General features: G+C 41.6%; 1 gene segment (V, D, J or C); it reads left to right on the forward strand.

Annotated features, from left to right (window-relative positions):
• Nucleotides 1-1,289: 1,289 nt before the first annotated feature.
• Nucleotides 1,290-1,721, forward strand: LOC130514592 (Ig heavy chain V region PJ14-like; the record flags this gene model as incomplete). The annotated part of the segment is given in 2 exon segments: nucleotides 1,290-1,332; nucleotides 1,426-1,721. Coding segments are annotated over 2 exon segments (339 nt in total), but the record flags the coding sequence as incomplete, so codon positions are not given.
• Between the last annotated feature and the right edge of the window lie 19,268 nt (nucleotides 1,722-20,989).

Genomic DNA, 20,989 nt, shown 5'->3' on the forward strand with positions numbered 1-20,989 from the left:
GGGATGCACTGGGTCAGACAGGCTCCTGGAAAAGGACTGGAGTGGATCAGTCTTATTTACTATGATGGCAGCAGCCAGTACTACTCTGAGTCAGTCAAAGGCCGGTTTATCATCTCCAGAGACAACAACAGAGCACAGCTGAATCTGCAGATGAACAGCCTGAAGACTGAAGATTCTGCTGTTTATTATTGTGCTCGATGGTCACAGTGACTGAAGTCAGTTCAGCAGCTGTACAAAAACACACACTTCTCATATTTACTGCTGTGAAGAGCTGAAGTGAACGCTGTCTTTATTTTAATAATGCATGCCTTTTAAATGTTATTTAAATTCTTTATATTTTACAACTGCTTTTAACCAAAATTAATGTAAAGTGCCGACATGACTAATTTGTAAATTTACTTTAAAGTCATTTCATTTAATTAACATAAACTATCATCAACTGAACATGTATTAATTCTCATTGATCCACCATCACTCTCTCCAACTGTTTTTACCTGCAATGCTCCAATATTTTTTCACAATTAACCTCAGGTAATCTATCTTCTCTACCCAAAGGATTTAAAAATGGACTGTGGTGACTCCAATACTGTTTCCATTGTCCTGGATTCACTGATGCAGTTCAGCAGATTTCAGAAAAGCCTTTTGGATTTTTTTCTTCCTTCTCACTTGTTACTTTAGGGGGCCCTCAGGTGTTTCTCCTAGGATGTCTCATTCTGGTCTGTGATAAAATATCCTGTTTTACTGTAAAAAGACAAAAACAATTGACAGTCAAATCAGTGACATCAGATGTTCAATTAATTAGATTGAATATGAAACATTTATTCAGAGGTGAATTGATTTAAGGTATTATAAATAATTATTTCTGTTTTCATTGTTAAAGGAGATTTTTTCTGACTAAGAAATCTAAATTTATTTATATTAAAATGAAACATGATGTAATCACTGACACACCGGTATCAAAACATTTTTTCTATCTATTTAGTTCATTACTCTTAATCTCAGTGATTCATATTCAAATCGCAAGTAATTATTTACGATAAGAATGAAAGATTTAACTATATTATTCTACTTGGTGTGAAATGAAACAACATAACATTGTTTCTACACTGAGCTGATTTCTGTTTGGTGTTTTGTGGTCAGAACAGTTGGTGCTTCTTTTATATCCCATCAGAGTTCTTCTCTATGCAAAGGGAACTTCCTGTCCATCTGCTATAAAGACTTGACATCCTGCTGTCAGCTGCAGCAGAAGAAGAGAAGCTCCCATCATCAGATCAGCTTCAGTCCCAACCATGTTCTCTGTAGCTCTGCTGCTGCTGTTGGCAGCTGGATCCTGTGAGTCTGACTGAGGCAGAGACATTGACAGTGTGATCACCCTGACTGTTCCCTCTATGTCCACTGATTCAATCTTCTTCTCTTCATCCACAGGTGTGAAGGGTGAACAGTTGACACAGCCAGCCTCTGTGACTGTGCAGCCAGGTCAGCGTCTGACCATCACCTGTCAGGTCTCTTATTCTCTCAGCAGCTATGGTACAAACTGGATCAGACAGCCTGCAGGGAAAGGACTGGAGGTGGATGGTGGTGCACATTGTGCTGGATGCACCCCAAGCTACAAAGCTTCCCTGAAGAACAAGTTCAGCATCAGTTTAGACTCTTCCAGCAACACAGTGACTCTAAATGGAGTGAATGTGCAGCCTGAAGACACTGCTGTTTATTACTGTGCCAGATACACAATAACACAAACCATCAGTGGAGCTGAACAAAAACCCCTCAGAGCACCAACACATCATCACCAGAAGGGGCGCTGTCACACCAGGATTAATTTCAACACCTCATCATCACCTTCATATATTTGATTTTTCTTTGCCTTTCCACAGATATAACAGAGAGAGGACTGCACAAACTCCGTGTTCTTGAAACACAAAATCGTTTGATCGAAGCCTGGAGCTGTTTTACACAGCATAGTCCATCCATCCATCCATTCTCTGCCGCTTATCCGGGGTCGGGTCGCGGGGGCAGCAGCCTAAGGAGAGAAGCCCAGACTTCCCTCTCCCCAGCCACCTCCTCCAGCTCATCCGGAGGGATCCCCAGGCGTTCCCAGGCCAGTCGAGAGACATAGTCTCTCCAACGTGTCCTGGGTCTCCCTGGGGGTCTCTTACCGGAGGGACATGCCCTGAACACCTCACCAGGGAGGCGTCCAGGGGGCATCCTGACTAGATGCCGAGCCACCCATCATCTGGCTCCTCTCAACGCGGAGGAGCAGCGACTCTACTCCGAGCTCCTCCCGGATGGCAGAGCTTCTCACCCTGTCTCTAAGGGAGAGCCCAGCCACCCTACGGAGGAAGCTCATTTCAGCCGCTTGTACCCGTGATCTTGTTCTTTCGGTCATTACCCAAAGCTCATGACCATAGGTGAGGGTAGGAACGAAGATCGACCGGTAAATCGAGAGCTGAGCCGAAAGGCGAAGCTCTCTCTTCACCACAACGGACCGGTGCAGAGTCCGCATTACTGTGGATGCCGCACCGATCCGCCTGTCGATCTCCCGCTCCATTCTTCCCCCACTCGTGAACAAGACCCCGAGGTACTTAAACTCCTCCACTTGGGGCAGCATCTCCTCCTTTACCCAGAGAAGGCACTCCACCTTTTTCCGGTCGAGAACCATGGCCTCGGATTTGGAGGTGCTGATTCTCATCCCAGCCGCTTCACATGCGGCGGCGAACCGATCCAGTGATAGTTGGAGGTCACGGGCCGATGAAGCCAACAGGACCACATCATCCGCAAAAAGCAGAGACGCGATCCTGAGGTCACCAAACCGGATCCCCTCAACACCATGACTGCACCTAGAAATTCTGTCCATAAAAATTATGAACAGAATCGGTGACAAAGGGCAGCCCTGGCGGAGGCCAACCCTCACCGGAAACGAGTTCGACTTACTGCCAGCAATTCGGACCAAACTCTGACACCGATCGTACAGGGAGCGGACAGCCCGTATCAGCGGGCCCGACACCCCATACTCTCGGAGGACCCCCCACAGGACCCCCCGAGGGACACGGTCGAATGCTTTCTCCAAGTCCACAAAACACATGTGGACTGGTTGGGCAAACTCCCATGCACCCTCGAAGACCCTGCTGAGGGTGTAGAGCTGGTCCACTGTTCCACGCCCAGGACGAAAACCACATTGCTCCTCCTGAATCCGAGGTTCGACTATCCGGCGGACCCTCCTCTCCAGTACCCCTGAATAGACCTTACCAGGGAGGCTGAGGAGTGTGATCCCCCTATAGTTGGAACACACCCTCCGGTCCCCCTTCTTAAAAAGAGGGACTACCACCCCGGTCTGCCAATCCAGCGGCACTGCCCCCGATGTCCACGCGATGTTGCAGAGTCGAGTCAACCACGACAGCCCTACAACATCCAGAGCCTTAAGGGACTCTGGGCGGATCTCATCCACCCCCGGGGCCTTGCCACCGAGGAGTTTTTTTACTACCTTGGCAACTTCAGCCCCGGAGATACGAGAGCCCATCTCCAGGTCCCCGGGCCCTACTTCCTCACTGGAAGGCGTGTTGGTGGGATTGAGGAGGTCCTCGAAGTATTCCTTCCACCGATCCACAACATCCCGAGTTGAGGTCAGCAGCACACCATCACCACTATACACAGTGTTGACAGTGCACTGCTTCCCCCTCCTCAGACGCCGGATGGTGGTCCAGAACCTTTTCGAGGCCGTCCGAAAGTCGTTCTCCATGGCCTCACCGAACTCTTCCCATGCCCGAGTCTTTGCCTCGGCAACCGCCGTAGCTGCACTCCGCTTGGCCTGCCGGTACCCATCTGCTGCCTCAGGAGTCCCACAGGCCAGTAAGGCCCGATACGACTCCTTCTTCAGCTTGACGGCATCCCTCACCACTGGTGTCCACCAGCGGGTTCGGGCATTGCCGCCACGACAGGCACCAACCACCTTGCGGCCACAGCACCGGTCAGCTGCCTCAACAATGGAGGCACGGAACATGGTCCACTCGGACTCAATGTCCCCCGCCTCCCCCGGGACATGGTCAAAGCTCTCCCGGAGGCGTGAGTTGAAGCTCCTTCTGACAGGGGACTCTGCCAGGCGTTCCCAGCAGACCCTCACAACACGTTTGGGCCTGCCAGGTCTGTCCGGCATCCTTCCCCACCATCGGAGCCAACTCACCACCAGGTGGTGATCAGTTGACAGCTCCGCCCCTCTCTTCACCCGAGTGTCCAGAACATGCGGCCGCAAATCCGATGACACAACCACAAAGTCGATCATCAATCTGCGGCCTAAGGCGTCCTGGTGCCAAGTGCACATGTGGACGCCTTTATGTCTGAACAAGGTGTTCGTTATGGACAATCTGAGACGAGCACAGAAGTCCAATAACAAAACACCACTCGGGTTCAGATCAGGGGGGCCGTTCTTCCCAATCACACCTCTCCAGGTCACACTGTCATTGCCAACGTGAGCATTGAAGTCACCCAGGAGGACGAGGGAGCCCCCAGAAGGGGCACTCTCCAGCACTCCCTCTAAGGACTCCAAAAAGGGTGGTTTACAACAAAACTGAACATTTAGAGGCATCATTCCCATTTCTTCATAAAGAAAATGGGATGATCTCATCTTCCAAGTTTTGCTAGTCAACAAATGAATAAATAATCCAGTCGAAAGTTTGTTTGTTTGTTTTTTTAAAACTTCTCTTCAATGATTTTTTTGTCTCATTGAAACTCAAATGTCTGTACAGGAATAAAAAATATTTACATCAACAGAAATGGTATGGTTTTTCTGAGACTGTCCAAAAATCTGGAGGCCTCTGCTGTGTATTAGTGTCCACATACCCTGGTTGAAGAGAGCTGAGAGGCTTTTCTGAAATTCCACAGGATATTTGTCAGATTGCTCATTGTGACAGTTAATGGTTTGTTTTTTTATTTCCTGATTTTGAGTCAATATTATGACTGAAACAATCCATCCAGCACAGGACTGTGAGCAGAATTAATTAATAATGCCAATGAATTTATTTCACTTGATATTTATTTAATTTCTCCAGCCAAAAAAGGCAATATCTTCACATTTAACATCAAACATGCAAAAATCAGAGAGATTAGATTTTGGTGAAAGTCTTGTTGAATCGTCAATAAAAAGATATGTTTTATTGATTCCATCTTATTTTTTGTATTAAATATTCTGTGAAAATAATAAAAAAAAATGTCATGACTGAAATCATGTGAATTAAGCTGTCAAAAACTGGTAAATAGAAAATATTTATTTTGAGAAAAACTCAAAAAGGTGATAATCAAACTGATGCTGTGCAAATGAAACTGAGGAGGAGTCGATGCAAAACTCAGATGTGTTCCACGTCTACTTATGTGAGAGCAGAGAGGAGGACAGAGAAGAGGGGACACACACAGTTGAACATGATGGACTGTAGGACAGGACTGCTGCTTCTAACTATCTGCTGGGCAGGTGAAGATCTTCACTCATCCTGATTGTTGACACACTTTGATTTTTGTCATCAGCTGATTAACTTGATGTTTCATCTTCTAAACAGGTGTTGATGCTCAGACTCTGACCCAGTCTGAACCAGTGGTTAAAAGACCTGGAGAATCTCACACACTGACCTGTTCAGCCTCTGGATTCACATTCAGTGACTATGGGATGCACTGGGTCAGACAGGCTCCTGGAAAAGGACTGGAGTGGATCGCTTATATCAGCAGCTATGGTGGCAGCAGCCAGTACTACTCTGAGTCAGTCAAAGGCCGTTTTATCATCTCCAAAGATGACAACAAAGCACAGCTGAATCTGCAGATGAGCAGCCTGAAGACTGAAGATTCTGCTGTTTATTATTGTGCTCGATGGTCACAGTGACTGAAGTCAGTTCAGCAGCTGTGCAAAAACACACTCTCATATTTACTGCTGTGAACTGCAGAACTGGACACTGAATACTGTTTTTATTTTATTCATTTCTGCCTTTAATATCTTTAATTTACCTCCTTACTTTTCAATAATTTCCAAACTATGTATATGTTTATGCATTTATTAAAACCATCAGGAAAGAATACATCACATTTCCCCCCTCAAATAATACAATATATTATATTCTGGTAGCTCAATTACATTGCATTGATGGTAAATTATGCATAGTTTTGACTGATTGACCTCAATGTTTTTTGGAGTATCTAAATATTTTAGATGAAATCTTCCACATTGGGGTCTACCTTCATTGAACATAATTATTCTTATGGAATAGTTCACTTCAACAACAGTTGATAAATTCTTGTTGATCCAGCATTTTTCTGTCAAGTTATTTTTAACCTGCAATGGTCCAATCCCAACACAAACCAGAACTCTATCTTATTTCCCAACAAACTATTAAAAAATGGTACAATGACAACTTTATTAATCACCACACTCCTGAGGATTTCCTCCTGCAAAAATTAAACTGATTTCACAACCTTATTTGCATTATTGAATTAAATTCGGAGGAACAGATTTAACCAAAAAACGTGTCTGAATTGAGTCCTCTCCTCTCCTCTCCCTCCTCTCCTCTCCTCTCCTCTCCTCTCCTCTCCTCTCCTCTCCTCTCCTCTCCTCTCCTCTCCTCTCCTCCACCCAGCAGCCGGCCATCAGCAGGAGGATCCCCCGACATGAACCTGGTCCTGCTCAAGGTTTCTTCCTGTTAAAGGGGAGTTTTTCCTTGCCACTGTTGCTTGTCTGGGGTTAGGCCCTGGGATTCTGGAAAGCGCCTTGAAACAATTTTGATTGTATAAGACGCTATATAAATAAAGATTGATTTGATTTGATTTTGATTTGACAGACGAGCAGGAGCAGATGGTGTTGGCAGGTCTGCAGGCAGAGAGACAGCGCTGATGAGCAAAGAAATGACATCTAAAACTATGACTACGGGAATGAAAACTGAGTTGAGCCGATGACCAAAGATTTCACATCAAACCGGCAGAGAACGTGGAGAAGAGACAGCCTGGATGACAAGAAACACGTGGAGATACAGACAAAACCGTTAGGAGTCCCGAGTGTTTTCTCTCTCCCCCTCCCCTTCTGTGTCTTTCTGTTTTCAGGCTGGACCAGCGGTTTCCTGACTCTCCCCTGTTGGGCGAGCTAGGCACAGCTGAGACCAATCTCCAGTCATTATCCACACCTGCCGTTCTCCTCAACTCTGCACTCATCGCTGATTTGTTGATTACCCCGTGGTACAGCCTGGCTCCTATAACTGTTTGTAAGTTTGTTTCCTCGAACCTGTTTCCAGTCTGGAACTAATCGTTGTCTTTCCTGCGGATCGCCACTTGGATGCCTGCTCGCACTGCCCAGCCTGCTCCAGTCTGATTGTGTTTGTCTTTCACCTGCACCCTTTGGCTCTGTTCTGAACTTGGACCTCAGTAAACTTGATTTCAACCTCACCCTATCGTGTGTGTCTGCATTTGGGGTCTCGATTCGTGTCCGCATATCGTAACAAAATCAGAGAAAGGAAGGGGACAGAGAGATGCCAGGAAACTCCTGAAGAATATGTGTGTTTTGTCGTCCTCCTCTCTGGATACTTTTGGGGGCCCTAAGGTGTCGAACCTGGGACCACTCATTGTTAGTCTGTTGAATTTATTTCAAGATTCCATGAAGAGATATCGAAGGATCTGAGTGCCAAAGTTTCATCTGACATCACTCACCTTCTCTTTCACACTCACTTCTGAAGTGTTTTAGATGAAATTTAAAGATAGTTTTGAACTATTTCTTACTATTTAGGTATATACTGTATATATGTCTTATTTTATTTATCTTATTCTAGTGTTGTCTTCTTTATGTTGAATGTCGCAGCATCACACCAAGACAAATTCCTAGCTTGTGTAACACTGTGTATTACATGAACAATGGCAATAAATCTGATTCTGATTCTGAATGTTACAGTAGATGAACATTTACATGAGAGTTCCAGTGACACCTGTTTCATTTCAATAATATCCTTAAAGGTTACAATGAATTAAGTAAAAGCAAACCTTCACATGTAAAACATGATTTGACTGTAGGTTTCCACTCTCCTATTGGCTCTATTTGGTCAACAGTGATGCTCCATATGTTTGATTCTATGCAAATTCAGAGTTCTTCTTTGTTCCTCAGCTATAAAACCATCACACCAGACTGTCAGTGGAGTTCTCTGCACCTGACTTTCAACATTAACCATGTTCTCTGCAGCTCTGCTGCTGCTGTTGGCAGCTGGATGTGAGTCTCTCTGTGGATTTGTCAAAGTCAGCAGTTGATCGGTTTTAGTGTGATTTTATAATCAGTATTTTCTTTGTTGTTTCACAGGTGTGAAGTGTGAACAGTTGACACAGCCAGCCTCTGTGACTGTGCAGCCAGGTCAGAGTCTGACCATCACCTGTCAGGTCTCTTATTCTCTCAGCAGCTACTGGACAAGCTGGATCAGACAGCCTGCAGGGAAAGGACTGGAGTGGATTGGATGGAATAGTGTTGGATCCACCCCGAGCTACAAAGCTTCCCTGAAGAACAAGTTCAGCATCAGTTTGGACTCTTCCAGCAACACAGTGACTCTAAATGGAGTGAATGTGCAGCCTGAAGACACTGCTGTGTATTACTGTGCCAGAGACACAATAACACAAACCACCAGTGGAGCTGAACAAAAACCCCTCAGAGCATCAACACAACATTACCAGAGGGGGCGCAGTTACACACCAGGAATGATTTATCACCCAGACATGTTGAGGTTCAGTCAGAAACGTTGAGGAAAAATGCTTTAGATCAGTACTTTGAGAACAGAAGTATTTAAATGTGATATAAAATCTGTAGAAGTTTTGCTTTTTTTTTTTTTTTTAAAAAAAAATTGTAAAGGGATAAAAACATTTTTGGATGTAATTTGCACTCACTAAATAACCAATTTATATTATTAATGATGACTGCTTCTGTAGCATCATAACTTTTTAATCTCCCCATTAAATTGTAAGTAAATTTGAAATAGTTCCATTAGGACACAGCAGCAATAATACATTTGTTTCTCAGTTATTTCTTTGATGATCTCAACTGCTTATTTTAACATGTATCAACTAAAAGTGCAGAGACTCGTATATGATTTTTAAACATAGATCAGTGTTTTATATTCTCACTTGAACATTCATGATCAAGTAATGACTCATGGAAAAAAGTGTATCTTTATTTCATGATGTAAATTAAGTATTTGAAGAAAGGTTTTATGCAGAATATACTCATATGTCAGTGACTGCATGGAATCTGGAATACGTTTTAAAAACAATAAAATGAGGGTTTTCCCTGGGCATGTTCTAAGGGGCTTTCTCTGCAACAGTTTTCATTTGAAGCTTGACTGGAACTGGTTGGTGTGAAATGTGGGGTACCTCAGAACTCACTGGTGCACTATTGGATGAAATTTAAAGTCTCAGATTATAAACGCACATCATCCAAAGACGAGGAGGAGGCATCACAATCAAATCCAGTTCTTTACTGAGGAGGAGTCGATGCAAAACTCAGATGTGTTCCACGTCTACTTATGTGAGAGCAGAGAGGAGGACAGAGAAGAGGGGACACACAGTTGAACATGATGGACTGTAGGACAGGACTGCTGCTTCTAACTATCTGCTGGGCAGGTGAAGATCTTAACTCATCCTGATTGTGGACACATTTTGATTTTTGTCATCAGCTGATTAACTTGATGTTTCATCTTCTAAACAGGTGTTGATGCTCAGACTCTGACCCAGTCTGAACCAGTGGTTAAAAGACCTGGAGAATCTCACACACTGACCTGTTCAGCCTCTGGATTCACATTCAGTGACCACTACATGAACTGGGTCAGACAGGCTCCTGGAAAAGGACTGGAGTGGATCAGTGGTATCAGCAGCCCCAGTGGCAGCAACAAGCACTACTCAGAGTCAGTCAAAGGTCGGTTTATCATCTCCAGAGACAACAACAGAGCACAGCTGAATCTGCAGATGAACAGCCTGAAGACTGAAGATTCTGCTGTTTATTATTGTGCTCGAGACGCACAGTGACTGAAGTCAGTTCAGCAGCTGTTCAAAAACACACACTTCTCATATTTACTGCTGCAAAGAGCTGAGGTGAACACTGAACACTGTCTTTATTTTAATAATGTATGCCTTTTAAAAGTTATTTCTTTCCAGCTGTTTTAAACCTGACAGCAGACATTTAAAAAAATCAACACATTTTATGGATTTTTATTTTCTAAAAATCTATTTCAAAACATCCCAAAGTAACACTTACAATCTACCAGAATCTCCCAGATCCACCTAAACCTGGTGTGAAAGTTCCTTTCCCTGTTGAGGGTTTTGTCATATTTCTCACTTGTTACCTTTGGAATCCCTCAGGTTTTCATCCTGGGACAACTCATTTTTCATTTGTAAAATCATGAAATAACTTCATCGAGCATTAATTTATTCTTGGCTTAATTGGTGCCACTCCAACCATCATTTTACACTAGAAGTAACTTCAAGACTCTGGCATTCTGGTTCTTGTGTTACATTTTTCAATTCTGACTTTTGACTTCTGCCTTCAGCTCTGACGTGTTTTTGCATCAAAGGGAAAATCCATTTTAATCTAATTTAAAACAAATGCAGAAAATGTTCACAACTTTTAAAATTTCTTTTTTTCATTTTGTAACTGGTTGTAATACATAGTCACCAGGTGGAGTGTGTGTGTGTGTGTGTGTGTGTGTGTGTGTGTAGTCATAGTCATCAAGTGATAAATTTACTGTACACATGTGTGCTTGGATTAACATATGTCAAAAATATTTTCACACCAATGAGTGTTGATTGTTGCATGTGAAAAAAATTGCTTGATGTTTTTGAAAATTAGGTTCTTGTTTTTAATTGCGACAAAATCTATTGGAAAGCAATAGTTAGTGCATACAACAGCTCAAGTAAAAGCATGAATATATTGAAATTTGGGGAACTTTATAAAGTAGATTATGCTGAAATTTAAAACATTTTGTCACATTTATCTTGAAATCAAGTGAATATCTGAATGTCACTTTTTTAGCATATTTATGCAAAAATTTATCAACTTAGTTTTGGAGTCCAGGGTTCCGGTTCCTGTGCTAGTTGTTTCTTCCTGCAGGGGGCGTGAAGGAGCCAATAATTAACTACAGTGTGCGCTGCAGGCAGACGCACCTGTCAGCAATCTACATCAGGCCACCTATTTAAGAACAGAGCGCATCAGAATTATTGTTTTCCATGGTAAATCTGATTCCTGTTTCCTCATTACTGGATTATTTAAAAATTCGTTGAAGCAATTCACCCTGGTCGTTTGAGGTCTCCACGCCACCCTGCTGGAGTGGAGAACGCACAGGACCTGACTCCCGTGTTGGCTCCCTGCTGGAGCTCCCTGTGTGCCTCGGAAGACTGGACAAGTGCTTCCCCTGTGGTTCAGGAGGACTGCCAAGTTGATCTTTTAATAGAGACTTTGTGTTTGGACAATATTCCCACTGCGTTTTGTCTGCTTTCGGGTCCTGGAGAAAAATGAATCAAAACACTTAAAGATGTATGAAATAGTTAAATCCAGATATTAAATGTTCAACCAATGGCTAATGCTTAATCTTAATGCTGGATCTAAATCTAAATGTTAAATCTCAATCTTACTCTAAAGTAAACAGAAAAAAAAATAAATGTGCATTTTGATTGTATAACACAATTTGACTGTAGGTGTCCACTCTCCTGCCATTTTCATAACTTTTATGCCTTATTGGTCAACATAAAATGATTTTTAAGTATTAATAATGATAGAACTGTGTTGTAACTCCTAGTGCTTCTTTTATTTCCTGTCAGTTTTCTTCTCTATGCAAAGGGAACTTCCTGTCCATCTGCTATAAAGACTTGACATCCTGCTGTCAGCTGCAGCAGAAGAAGAGAAGCTCCCATCAGATCAGCTTCAAAACCAACCATGTTCTCTGTAGCTCTGCTGCTGCTGTTGGCTGCTGGATCCTGTGAGTCTGACTGAGCCAGAGACACTGACAGTGTGATCACCCTGACTGTTCCCTCTACGTCCACTGATTCAATCTTCTGCTCTTCATCCACAGGTGTGAAGGGTGAACAGTTGACACAGCCAGCCTCTGTGACTGTGCAGCCAGGTCAGCGTCTGACCATCACCTGTCAGGTCTCTTATTCTCTCAGCAGCTATGCTACAAACTGGATCAGACAGCCTGCAGGGAAAGGACTGGAGTGGATTGGATACAATTGTGCTGGATGCACCCCAAGCTACAAAGCTTCCCTGAAGAACAAGTTCAGCATCAGTTTAGACTCTTCCAGCAACACAGTGACTCTAAATGGAGTGAATGTGCAGCCTGAAGACACTGCTGTGTATTACTGTGCCAGAGAGTCACAATGACACAAACCATCAGTGGAGCTGAACAAAAACCCCTCAGAGCATCAACACAACATCACCAGAGGGGGCGCTGTCACACCAGGAATGAATCATGACAACATCATTGACTCAGAAAGTTTGAGGAAAAATGCTGGAGACTTTCTGGGGTAAAACAAGACTTTTACCCCAGAATTTAAATGAAATCTAAAACCTGTAGGAAACGTTCAAAGGATAATGGTAGTAAAAAAGAAATACAAAATAAAACATTTTTGGATTACCATACTTTTGCACAAATATATAAATACCAATGATAAAATATATATGATAACTGATTTTATAGAATGCGAAACTTCTGATCTCATGATACAACAAGTGATATTTCCCATGTATGACAAATTGTTTCATAAGGATAATGCAGCAACAATATATTTGTTTCTCTGTAATTTCAATGATCTCAACAGTTAATTTCAACATTCAATCAAAAAAAAAGCACACACCAGAACATGATTTTTTTTAAACAAAGATCAGTGTTTAATTCTGTAACTCAAACATAAATGATCAATTGATGACTGATGGAAAAAATATGCTTTTTAAAAAAAATGTCAATTAAATACTTGACAGATTTTTACTCGAGTGAAAAAACTTAAATATCAGTGATGCCACCAATCTATTGAAAATTCCTTGATCTCATGATTCTGCCTTTAGACAATCTTTTTGTATTGTAAAATTAATTTGCAGGTGGATGAGAACAGCTGGGTGTGAAGTGTGGGGTACCTCACAAATCAGAACTAGGACCACTGGTGCATCATTAATTGGACAAAGTTAAAAGTGTCATTGATCATAGGCTCACATCATCCAAAGAGGAGGAGGCATCACAATCAAATCCAGTTCTTTACTGAGGAGGAGTCGATGCAAAACTCAGATGTGTTCCACGTCTACTTATGTGAGAGCAGAGAGGAGGACAGAGAAGAGGGGACACACAGTTGAACATGATGGACTGTAGGACAGGACTGCTGCTTCTAACTATCTGCTGGGCAGGTGAAGATCTTCACTCATCCTGATTGGGGACAAATTTTTTTTTTGTCATCAGCTGATTAAATTGATGTTTCATCTTCTAAACAGGTGTTGATGCTCAGACTCTGACCCAGTCTGAACCAGTGGTTAAAAGACCTGGAGAATCTCACACACTGACCTGTTCGGCCTCTGGATTCAATTTCAGCAGCTACAGGATGAACTGGGTCAGACAGGCTCCTGGAAAAGGACTGGAGTGGATCGCTTTTATCAGCAGCCCCAGTGGCAGCATCCAGTACTACTCTGAGTCAGTCAAAGGCCGGTTTATCATCTCCAGAGACAACAACAGAGCACAGCTGAATCTGCAGATGAACAGCCTGAAGACTGAAGATTCTGCTGTTTATTATTGTGCTCGATGGTCACAGTGACTGAAGTCAGTTCAGCAGCTGTACAAAAACACACACTTCTCATATTTGCTGCTGTGAAGAGCAGAACTGCACACTGAATACTCTGATCTGTCATTTTCTGTCAATTTTTAATTTACCTTTTTACTGTTAAATTACCTGAAAGATTAATGATTTAATAATTATTTTGTACAATCAATAACATAACATTTTTTGCCAACATGAATTATTTGCAATTTTCCCTGAATGTCATCTTAATTTAAGTATGAGAAACTATTATCAAAAGAAAATATATTTATATATATATATATATAAGAAAGTGACACAGAGGACCAGAAGATGCAGCCCAGAATATACGTAGTAGTGAATTAAACCCAATCATTAGTTGCTTGGGACATCAGTTGCAGTAGCACCGCCTCCGTTCTCCAAGCTACCTGAACACTCACCAACTGGAGCAGTTTGGACCTGAAATGATGCCTTATGGTCTCTGCCGAATGCTAATATTCAGTTTTTACTTCTGTCCAGGTCCATCCTATACATATCATGTGTTTCCAGAGCAAACTATTCCCGAGGCTTCAGAGGCAAAGCAGACAACTTATCTTTACACAACGCAAACATGTCGCTCAAAACTCAGTATGAGCAGTCAGTGCTTGGATGATGACTAAATAAGAACATTCAGTGTCTAACCTAAGCAAGAACACACCAGTGCATGCTTCCAGTTCAGTCATTCCAGTCCATTCCTTCCAGTTCGGTCATGAAAAAGCACTGGAGACTCTCCATCTGTCCTGACGGAGATCTGACTTCACATTTACCGTAGGTCTAGTATGAACTGGATCAGACAGGATCCTGGAAAAGGACTGGAGTCGATCGGTGAAGGATTCACTGATACCAGCAGGAATGACAATGCTGGTAGTGTGAAAGGATGTATAGAAATCAGTAAAGACCACATCAACAGTATGGCTTATCTGAGACTGTTCAGTCTAAATCTGGAGGACTCTACTGTGTATTACTGTGCCAAACACACTGGTTGAAGAGAGCAGAGAGGCTTTTCTGAAATTCCACAGGATATTTGTCCATTTAGACCAAAAGGTGGCAGCAGAACACACAGAGTCAGATGTCTCAGTGTGACAGTTGATGTGGTTTTTCATTTCTTGTTTTTGAGTCAAGATCATCACTTGAACAATCCATCCCAGCACAGGAATATTAGCAGTAGTAATACAATCATGCTAAAAAAAAAGGCAGTATCTTCAAATTTATTATCAAGCAAAAAAGAAGTCAGATTAGATTCTGGTATAAGTCATGTTTAATCTTCAATAAAAATGTGTTTGGTTGAATGATTGGTTGAATGATTGATCGACCTGTCCCTCTGTCTGTCTATGTATGAAGTTAAATTGCATATTCTTGTATCTTATTCATTGTATTAATTATTTACTTGAAAATAATACAAAAAAATGTCATAATTAAAATAATTTCAATACAGAAAATTGAGTACAGTACTGCTAATTTGGCTTGAAAGAATAGTTGTTCAGAAATTATTAGTTGTCATTAAGAAGTTATTATTTCAACATGTTCAACTGTAAAAATCAGTTCAAAACAGAGAAAAATATATTTATTTTAAGAGAAACTCAAAAGTAACAATCACATTGATGCTGTGCAAATGAAAGTGAGGAGGAGTCGATGCAAAACTCAGATGTGTTCCACGTCTACTTATGTGAGAGCAGAGAGGAGGACAGAGAAGAGGGGACACACAGTTGAACATGATGGACTGTAGGACAGGACTGCTGCTTCTAACTATCTGCTGGGCAGGTGAAGATCTTCACTCATCTTGATTGTTGACAGACTTTTTGTCATCAGCTGATTAACTTGATGTTTCATCTTCTAAACAGGTGTTGATGCTCAGACTCTGACCCAGTCTGAACCAGTGGTTAAAAGACCTGGAGAATCTCACACACTGACCTGTTCAGCCTCTGGATTCACATTCAGCAGCTACTACATGGCCTGGGTCAGACAGGCTCCTGGAAAAGGACTGGAGTGGATCGCTTATATCAGCAGCGGTGGGGGCAGCCAGTACTACTCTGAGTCAGTCAAAGGCCGGTTTATCATCTCCAGAGACAACAACAGAGCACAGCTGAATCTGCAGATGAACAGCCTGAAGACTGAAGATTCTGCTGTTTATTATTGTGCTCGAGACGCACAGTGACTGAAGTCAGTTCAGCAGCTGTACAAAAACACACACACCTCATATTTACTGCTGTGGAGAGCAGAAGGAACAGTGAACACTCTGATCTATTATTTTCTGCCTTTTAATTTTTAATTTACCTTTTTACTGTTAAATTACCTGAAAGATTAATGATTTAATAATTATTTTGTGCAATCAATAACATAACATTTTTTGCCAACATGAATTATTTGCAATTTTCCCTGAATGTCATCTTAATGTAACTATGAGAAACTATTATCAAAAGAAAATATATTCATTTTTGACTCATGTTGACAGGAGTTTTTGAACTTTGAACTTTGAACAAAATTAGAGCTTTTGCTCAGAAAGTACCTGTCTGTGTGCTCATGCCAAGAATGTGACACAGAGACCAGAATGCAGCCCAGAATATACGTAGTAGTGAATTAAACCCAATCATTAGTTGCTTGGGACATCAGTTGCAGTAGCACCGTCTCTGGTCTCCAAGGTACCTGAACACTCACCAACTGGAGCAGTTTGGACTTGAAATGATGCCTTATGATCTCTGCCGAATGCTAATATTCAGTTTTTACTTCTGTCCAGGTCCATCCTATACATATCATGTGTTTCCAGAGCAAACTATTCCTGAGGCTTCAGAGGCAAAGCAGACAACTTATCTTTACACAACATAAACATGTCGCTCAAAACTCAGTATGAGGAGTCAGTGCTTGGATGATGACTAAATAAGAACATTCAGTGTCTAACCTAAGCAAGAACACACCAGTGCATGTTTCCAGTTCAGTCATTCCAGTCCATTCCTTCCAGTTCGGTCATCAAAAATCACTGGAGACTCTCCATCTGTCCTGACGGAGATCTGACTTCACATTTACCGTAGGTCTAGTATGAACTGGATCAGACAGGATCCTGGAAAAGCACTGGAGTCAATCGGTGAAGGATTCACTGATACCAGCAGGAATGACAATGCTGGTAGTGTGAAAGGATGTATAGAAATCAGTAAAGACAACATCAACAGTATCTGAGACTGTTCAGTCTAAATCTGGAGGACTCTGCTGTGTATTACTGTGCCAAACACACTGGTTGAAGAGAGCAGAGAGGCTTTTCTGAAATTCCACAGGTTATTTCTACATTTAGACCAAAAGGTGGCAGCAGAACACACAAAGTCAGATGTCTCAGTGTGAAAGTTAATGTGGTTTTTCATTTCATTTCTATTCATATTTACTTTAAAATAATACAAAAAAATGTGATAATTAAATTAATTTCAATGCAGAAAATAGAGTACTGTTAATTTGGCACGAAAGTTATTTTTCCAACAAGTGAGACGGTCAAAATCATTTCAAATCTAGGAAATAAAAATACATTTGTTTTGAGAAAAACTCAAAAAAGTGAGACTCAAACTGATGTTGCGCAAATGAAACTGAGGAGGAGTTTTTGGTTGTAAAGACTGAGCAAGTTTAATATCTACTCTAACTGTTTTTAGAGCAACTGTCAGGACAGATTTACTCTGAAAAAAACCTCAGACCACTGATTACTGGACCATTGTAAAACCATCAGTGGGACGAAATGACGACATGAACACACATCCTCCAAAAAGGAGGATGCATCACAATCAAATCCAGTTGTTTAGTGAGGAGGAGTCGATGCAAAACTCAGATGTGTTCCACGTCTACTTATGTGAGAGCAGAGAGGAGGACAGAGAAGAGGGGACACACAGTTGAACATGATGGACTGTAGGACAGGACTGCTGCTTCTAACTATCTGCTGGGCAGGTGAAGATCTTCACTCATCCTGATTGTGGACACACTTTGATTTTTGTCATCAGCTGATTAACTTGATGTTTCATCTTCCAAACAGGTGTTGATGCTCAGACTCTGACCCAGTCTGAACCAGTGGTTAAAAGACCTGGAGAATCTCACACACTGACCTGTTCAGCCTCTGGATTCACATTCAGCAGCTATGATATGGTCTGGGTCAGACAGGCTCCTGGAAAAGGACTGGAGTGGATCAGTCTTATTTACACTGATGGCAGCACCCAGTACTACTCTGAGTCAGTCAAAGGCCGGTTTATCATCTCCAGAGACAACAACAGAGCACAGCTGAATCTGCAGATGAACAGCCTGAAGACTGAAGATTCTGCTGTTTATTATTGTGCTCGATGGTCACAGTGACTGAAGTCAGTTCAGCAGCTGAACAAAAACACACACTTCTCATATTTACTGCTGCAAAGAGCTGAGGTGAACACTGAACACTGTCTTTATTTTAATAATGTATGCCTTTTAAAAGTTATTTTCAAATTTTTTACAACTGTTTTTGACCAAAAGTAATGTAAATTTCCCTTAAAGTCATCTTCATTTAATTAACATAAACTATCATCATTGTTATGCTGATGACACTCAGCTTTATTTATCCATGAAAAAAGAGGAGACAGAGCAGTTAGTGAAGCTGCCATAAAGACATGAAGTCTTGGATGTCTTCAAATTTCCGCCTCCTTAACTCAGGAAAAACTGAGGTCATGGTGTTTGGTTCTGAACCTCTCAGGATAGATTAGATCACATGATCACTCTAGTTGGTATCTCATTGACATCTAGTCTTTCTGTGAGGAATCTTGGAATAACCTTTGATCAAAATCTCTCCTTCAATTCACACATTAAAACAGTCTCTAGAAGTGCCCCTTTTCACCTGAGGAACATCACAAAGATCAGGAAACTACTGACGCAGCATGATGCTGAAAAGTTAGTCCATGCATTTGTTACTTCCAGGCTGGACTATTGTAATTCTTTATTATCAGTGTGTCCAAACACCTCTTTAAGAAGCCTCCAGGTGATCCAAAATGCTGCAGCCAGAGTTCTGACAGGTAGTGACAAAAGGGATCACGTAACTCCTGTAATGGCGTCTCTTCATTGGCTGCCAGTTAAATTTAGAATAATTTTTAAAATTCTTCTTCTGACCTACAAGGTCCTCAGAGGCCTAGCTCCATCCTACCTGAAGGAGCTAGTGACACCTTATCATCCCAATGTACTGCTCCACTCTCAGAATGCTGGTCTACTTGTGGTCCCCAGAGTCTCTAGGAGTAGAATGGGAGGCCGAGCATTTAGCTACCAGGCCTCCCTGCTATGGAACCAGTTCCTTGTCAAAGTATGGGAGGCTGACTCCATCTCTACTTTTAAGATTAGGCTTAAAACCTTCCTCTTTGAAAAAAGCTTATGGTTTATAATTCTTCTCTTCTCTCCTACCTATTCTCTCCTCTACCTGTCCTCCCCTCTTCTCCCCTCTCTCTACCCAGCCTATTACTGTGCCAGACACACAATAACACAAACTATCAGTGGAGCTGAACAAAAACCCTCAGAGCATCAACACATTTTCACCAGAGGGGGTGCTGTCACGCCAGGAATAAATCATGACAACAACGTTGAGGAAAAATGCTGGAGAAGATTTTTTCCCCAGAATTTAAATGAAATATAAAACCTGTAGGAAACGTTCAAGGGGTAATGGTAGTAAAAAAGAAATACAGAATGAGAAAACATTTTTGGATTGGTTTTGCACAAATATATAATACCAATGACCTAAAATATACATGACTCCTTTTTGAACTTCTGATCTCATTACGCAACAAGAGAATTCCAATGTATGACAAATTGTTAAGGATAAGGATAATTCAGACCAATGACCGAAAATATATATGATAACTGCTTTCATAGAATTCTAAACTTCTGATCTCATTATGCAATAAGTTCACATGTATTTAATATTGTTTTTAAGGATAATGCAGCAACAATATATTTTTTTCTCTGTAATTTCAATGATCTCAACAGTTAATTTCAGCATTCAGTCAAAATAAAAGCACACACACAGAACACGATTTTGAACAAAGATCAGTGTTTAATATTGTTACTCAAACATTCAGGATCAAATGATGACTCATGGAAAAAAGAAATCTTTATTTTTTGATAATGATTAAATATTTGAAGACACAGTTTGTTTTATTCTAAAGAAAATACTTAAATATGAGTAACTGTCTGATATGACGAATTCACTGACAATCTCCAATCTCATGATTTTCCCTTCAGACATTCTTTTTGTATCCTAAAATTAATTTGCAGGTGGATGAGAACAGCTGAGTGTGAAGTGTGGGGTACCTCACAAATCAGAACTAGGACCACTGGTACATCATTAATTGGACAAAATTAAAAGTCTCATTTATCATAGGCTCACATCAGCCAAAGAGGAGGCATCACAATCAAATCCAGTTGTTTAGTGAGGAGGAGTCGATGCAAAACTCAGATGTGTTCCACGTCTACTTATGTGAGAGCAGAGAGGAGGACAGAGAAGAGGGGACACACAGTTGAACATGATGGACTGTAGGACAGGACTGCTGCTTCTAACTATCTGCTGGGCAGGTGAAGATCTTCACTCATCCTGATTGTGGACAGACTTTTCTGTCATCATTTGATTAACTTGATGTTTCATCTTCTAAACAGGTGTTGATGCTCAGACTCTGACCCAGTCTGAACCAGTGGTTAAAAGACCTGGAGAATCTCACACACTGACCTGTTCAGCCTCTGGATTCACATTCAGCAGCTATCAGATGCACTGGGTCAGACAGGCTCCTGGAAAAGGACTGGAGTGGATCAGTCTTATTTACACTGATGGCAGCAGCCAGTACTACTCTGAGTCAGTCAAAGGCCGGTTTATCATCTCCAGAGACAACAACAGAGCACAGCTGAATCTGCAGATGAACAGCCTGAAGACTGAAGATTCTGCTGTTTATTATTGTGCTCGAAACGCACAGTGACTGAAGTCAGTTCAGCAGCTGTACAAAAACACACACTTTTCATATTTACTGCTGTGAAGAGCTGAAGTGAATGCTGTCTTTATTTTAATAATGCATGCCTTTTAAATGTTATTTAAACTGCTTTTAACCAAAATTAATGTAAAGTGCTGACATGACTAATTTGTAAATTTACTTTAAAGTCATTTCATTTAATTCACATAAACTATCATCAACTGAACATGTATTAATTCTCATTGATCCACCATCACTCT

The sequence above is a fragment of the Takifugu flavidus genome, chromosome 18 (genome assembly GCF_003711565.1).
Source record: "Takifugu flavidus isolate HTHZ2018 chromosome 18, ASM371156v2, whole genome shotgun sequence".
Classification (NCBI taxonomy): Eukaryota; Metazoa; Chordata; class Actinopteri; order Tetraodontiformes; family Tetraodontidae; genus Takifugu; species Takifugu flavidus.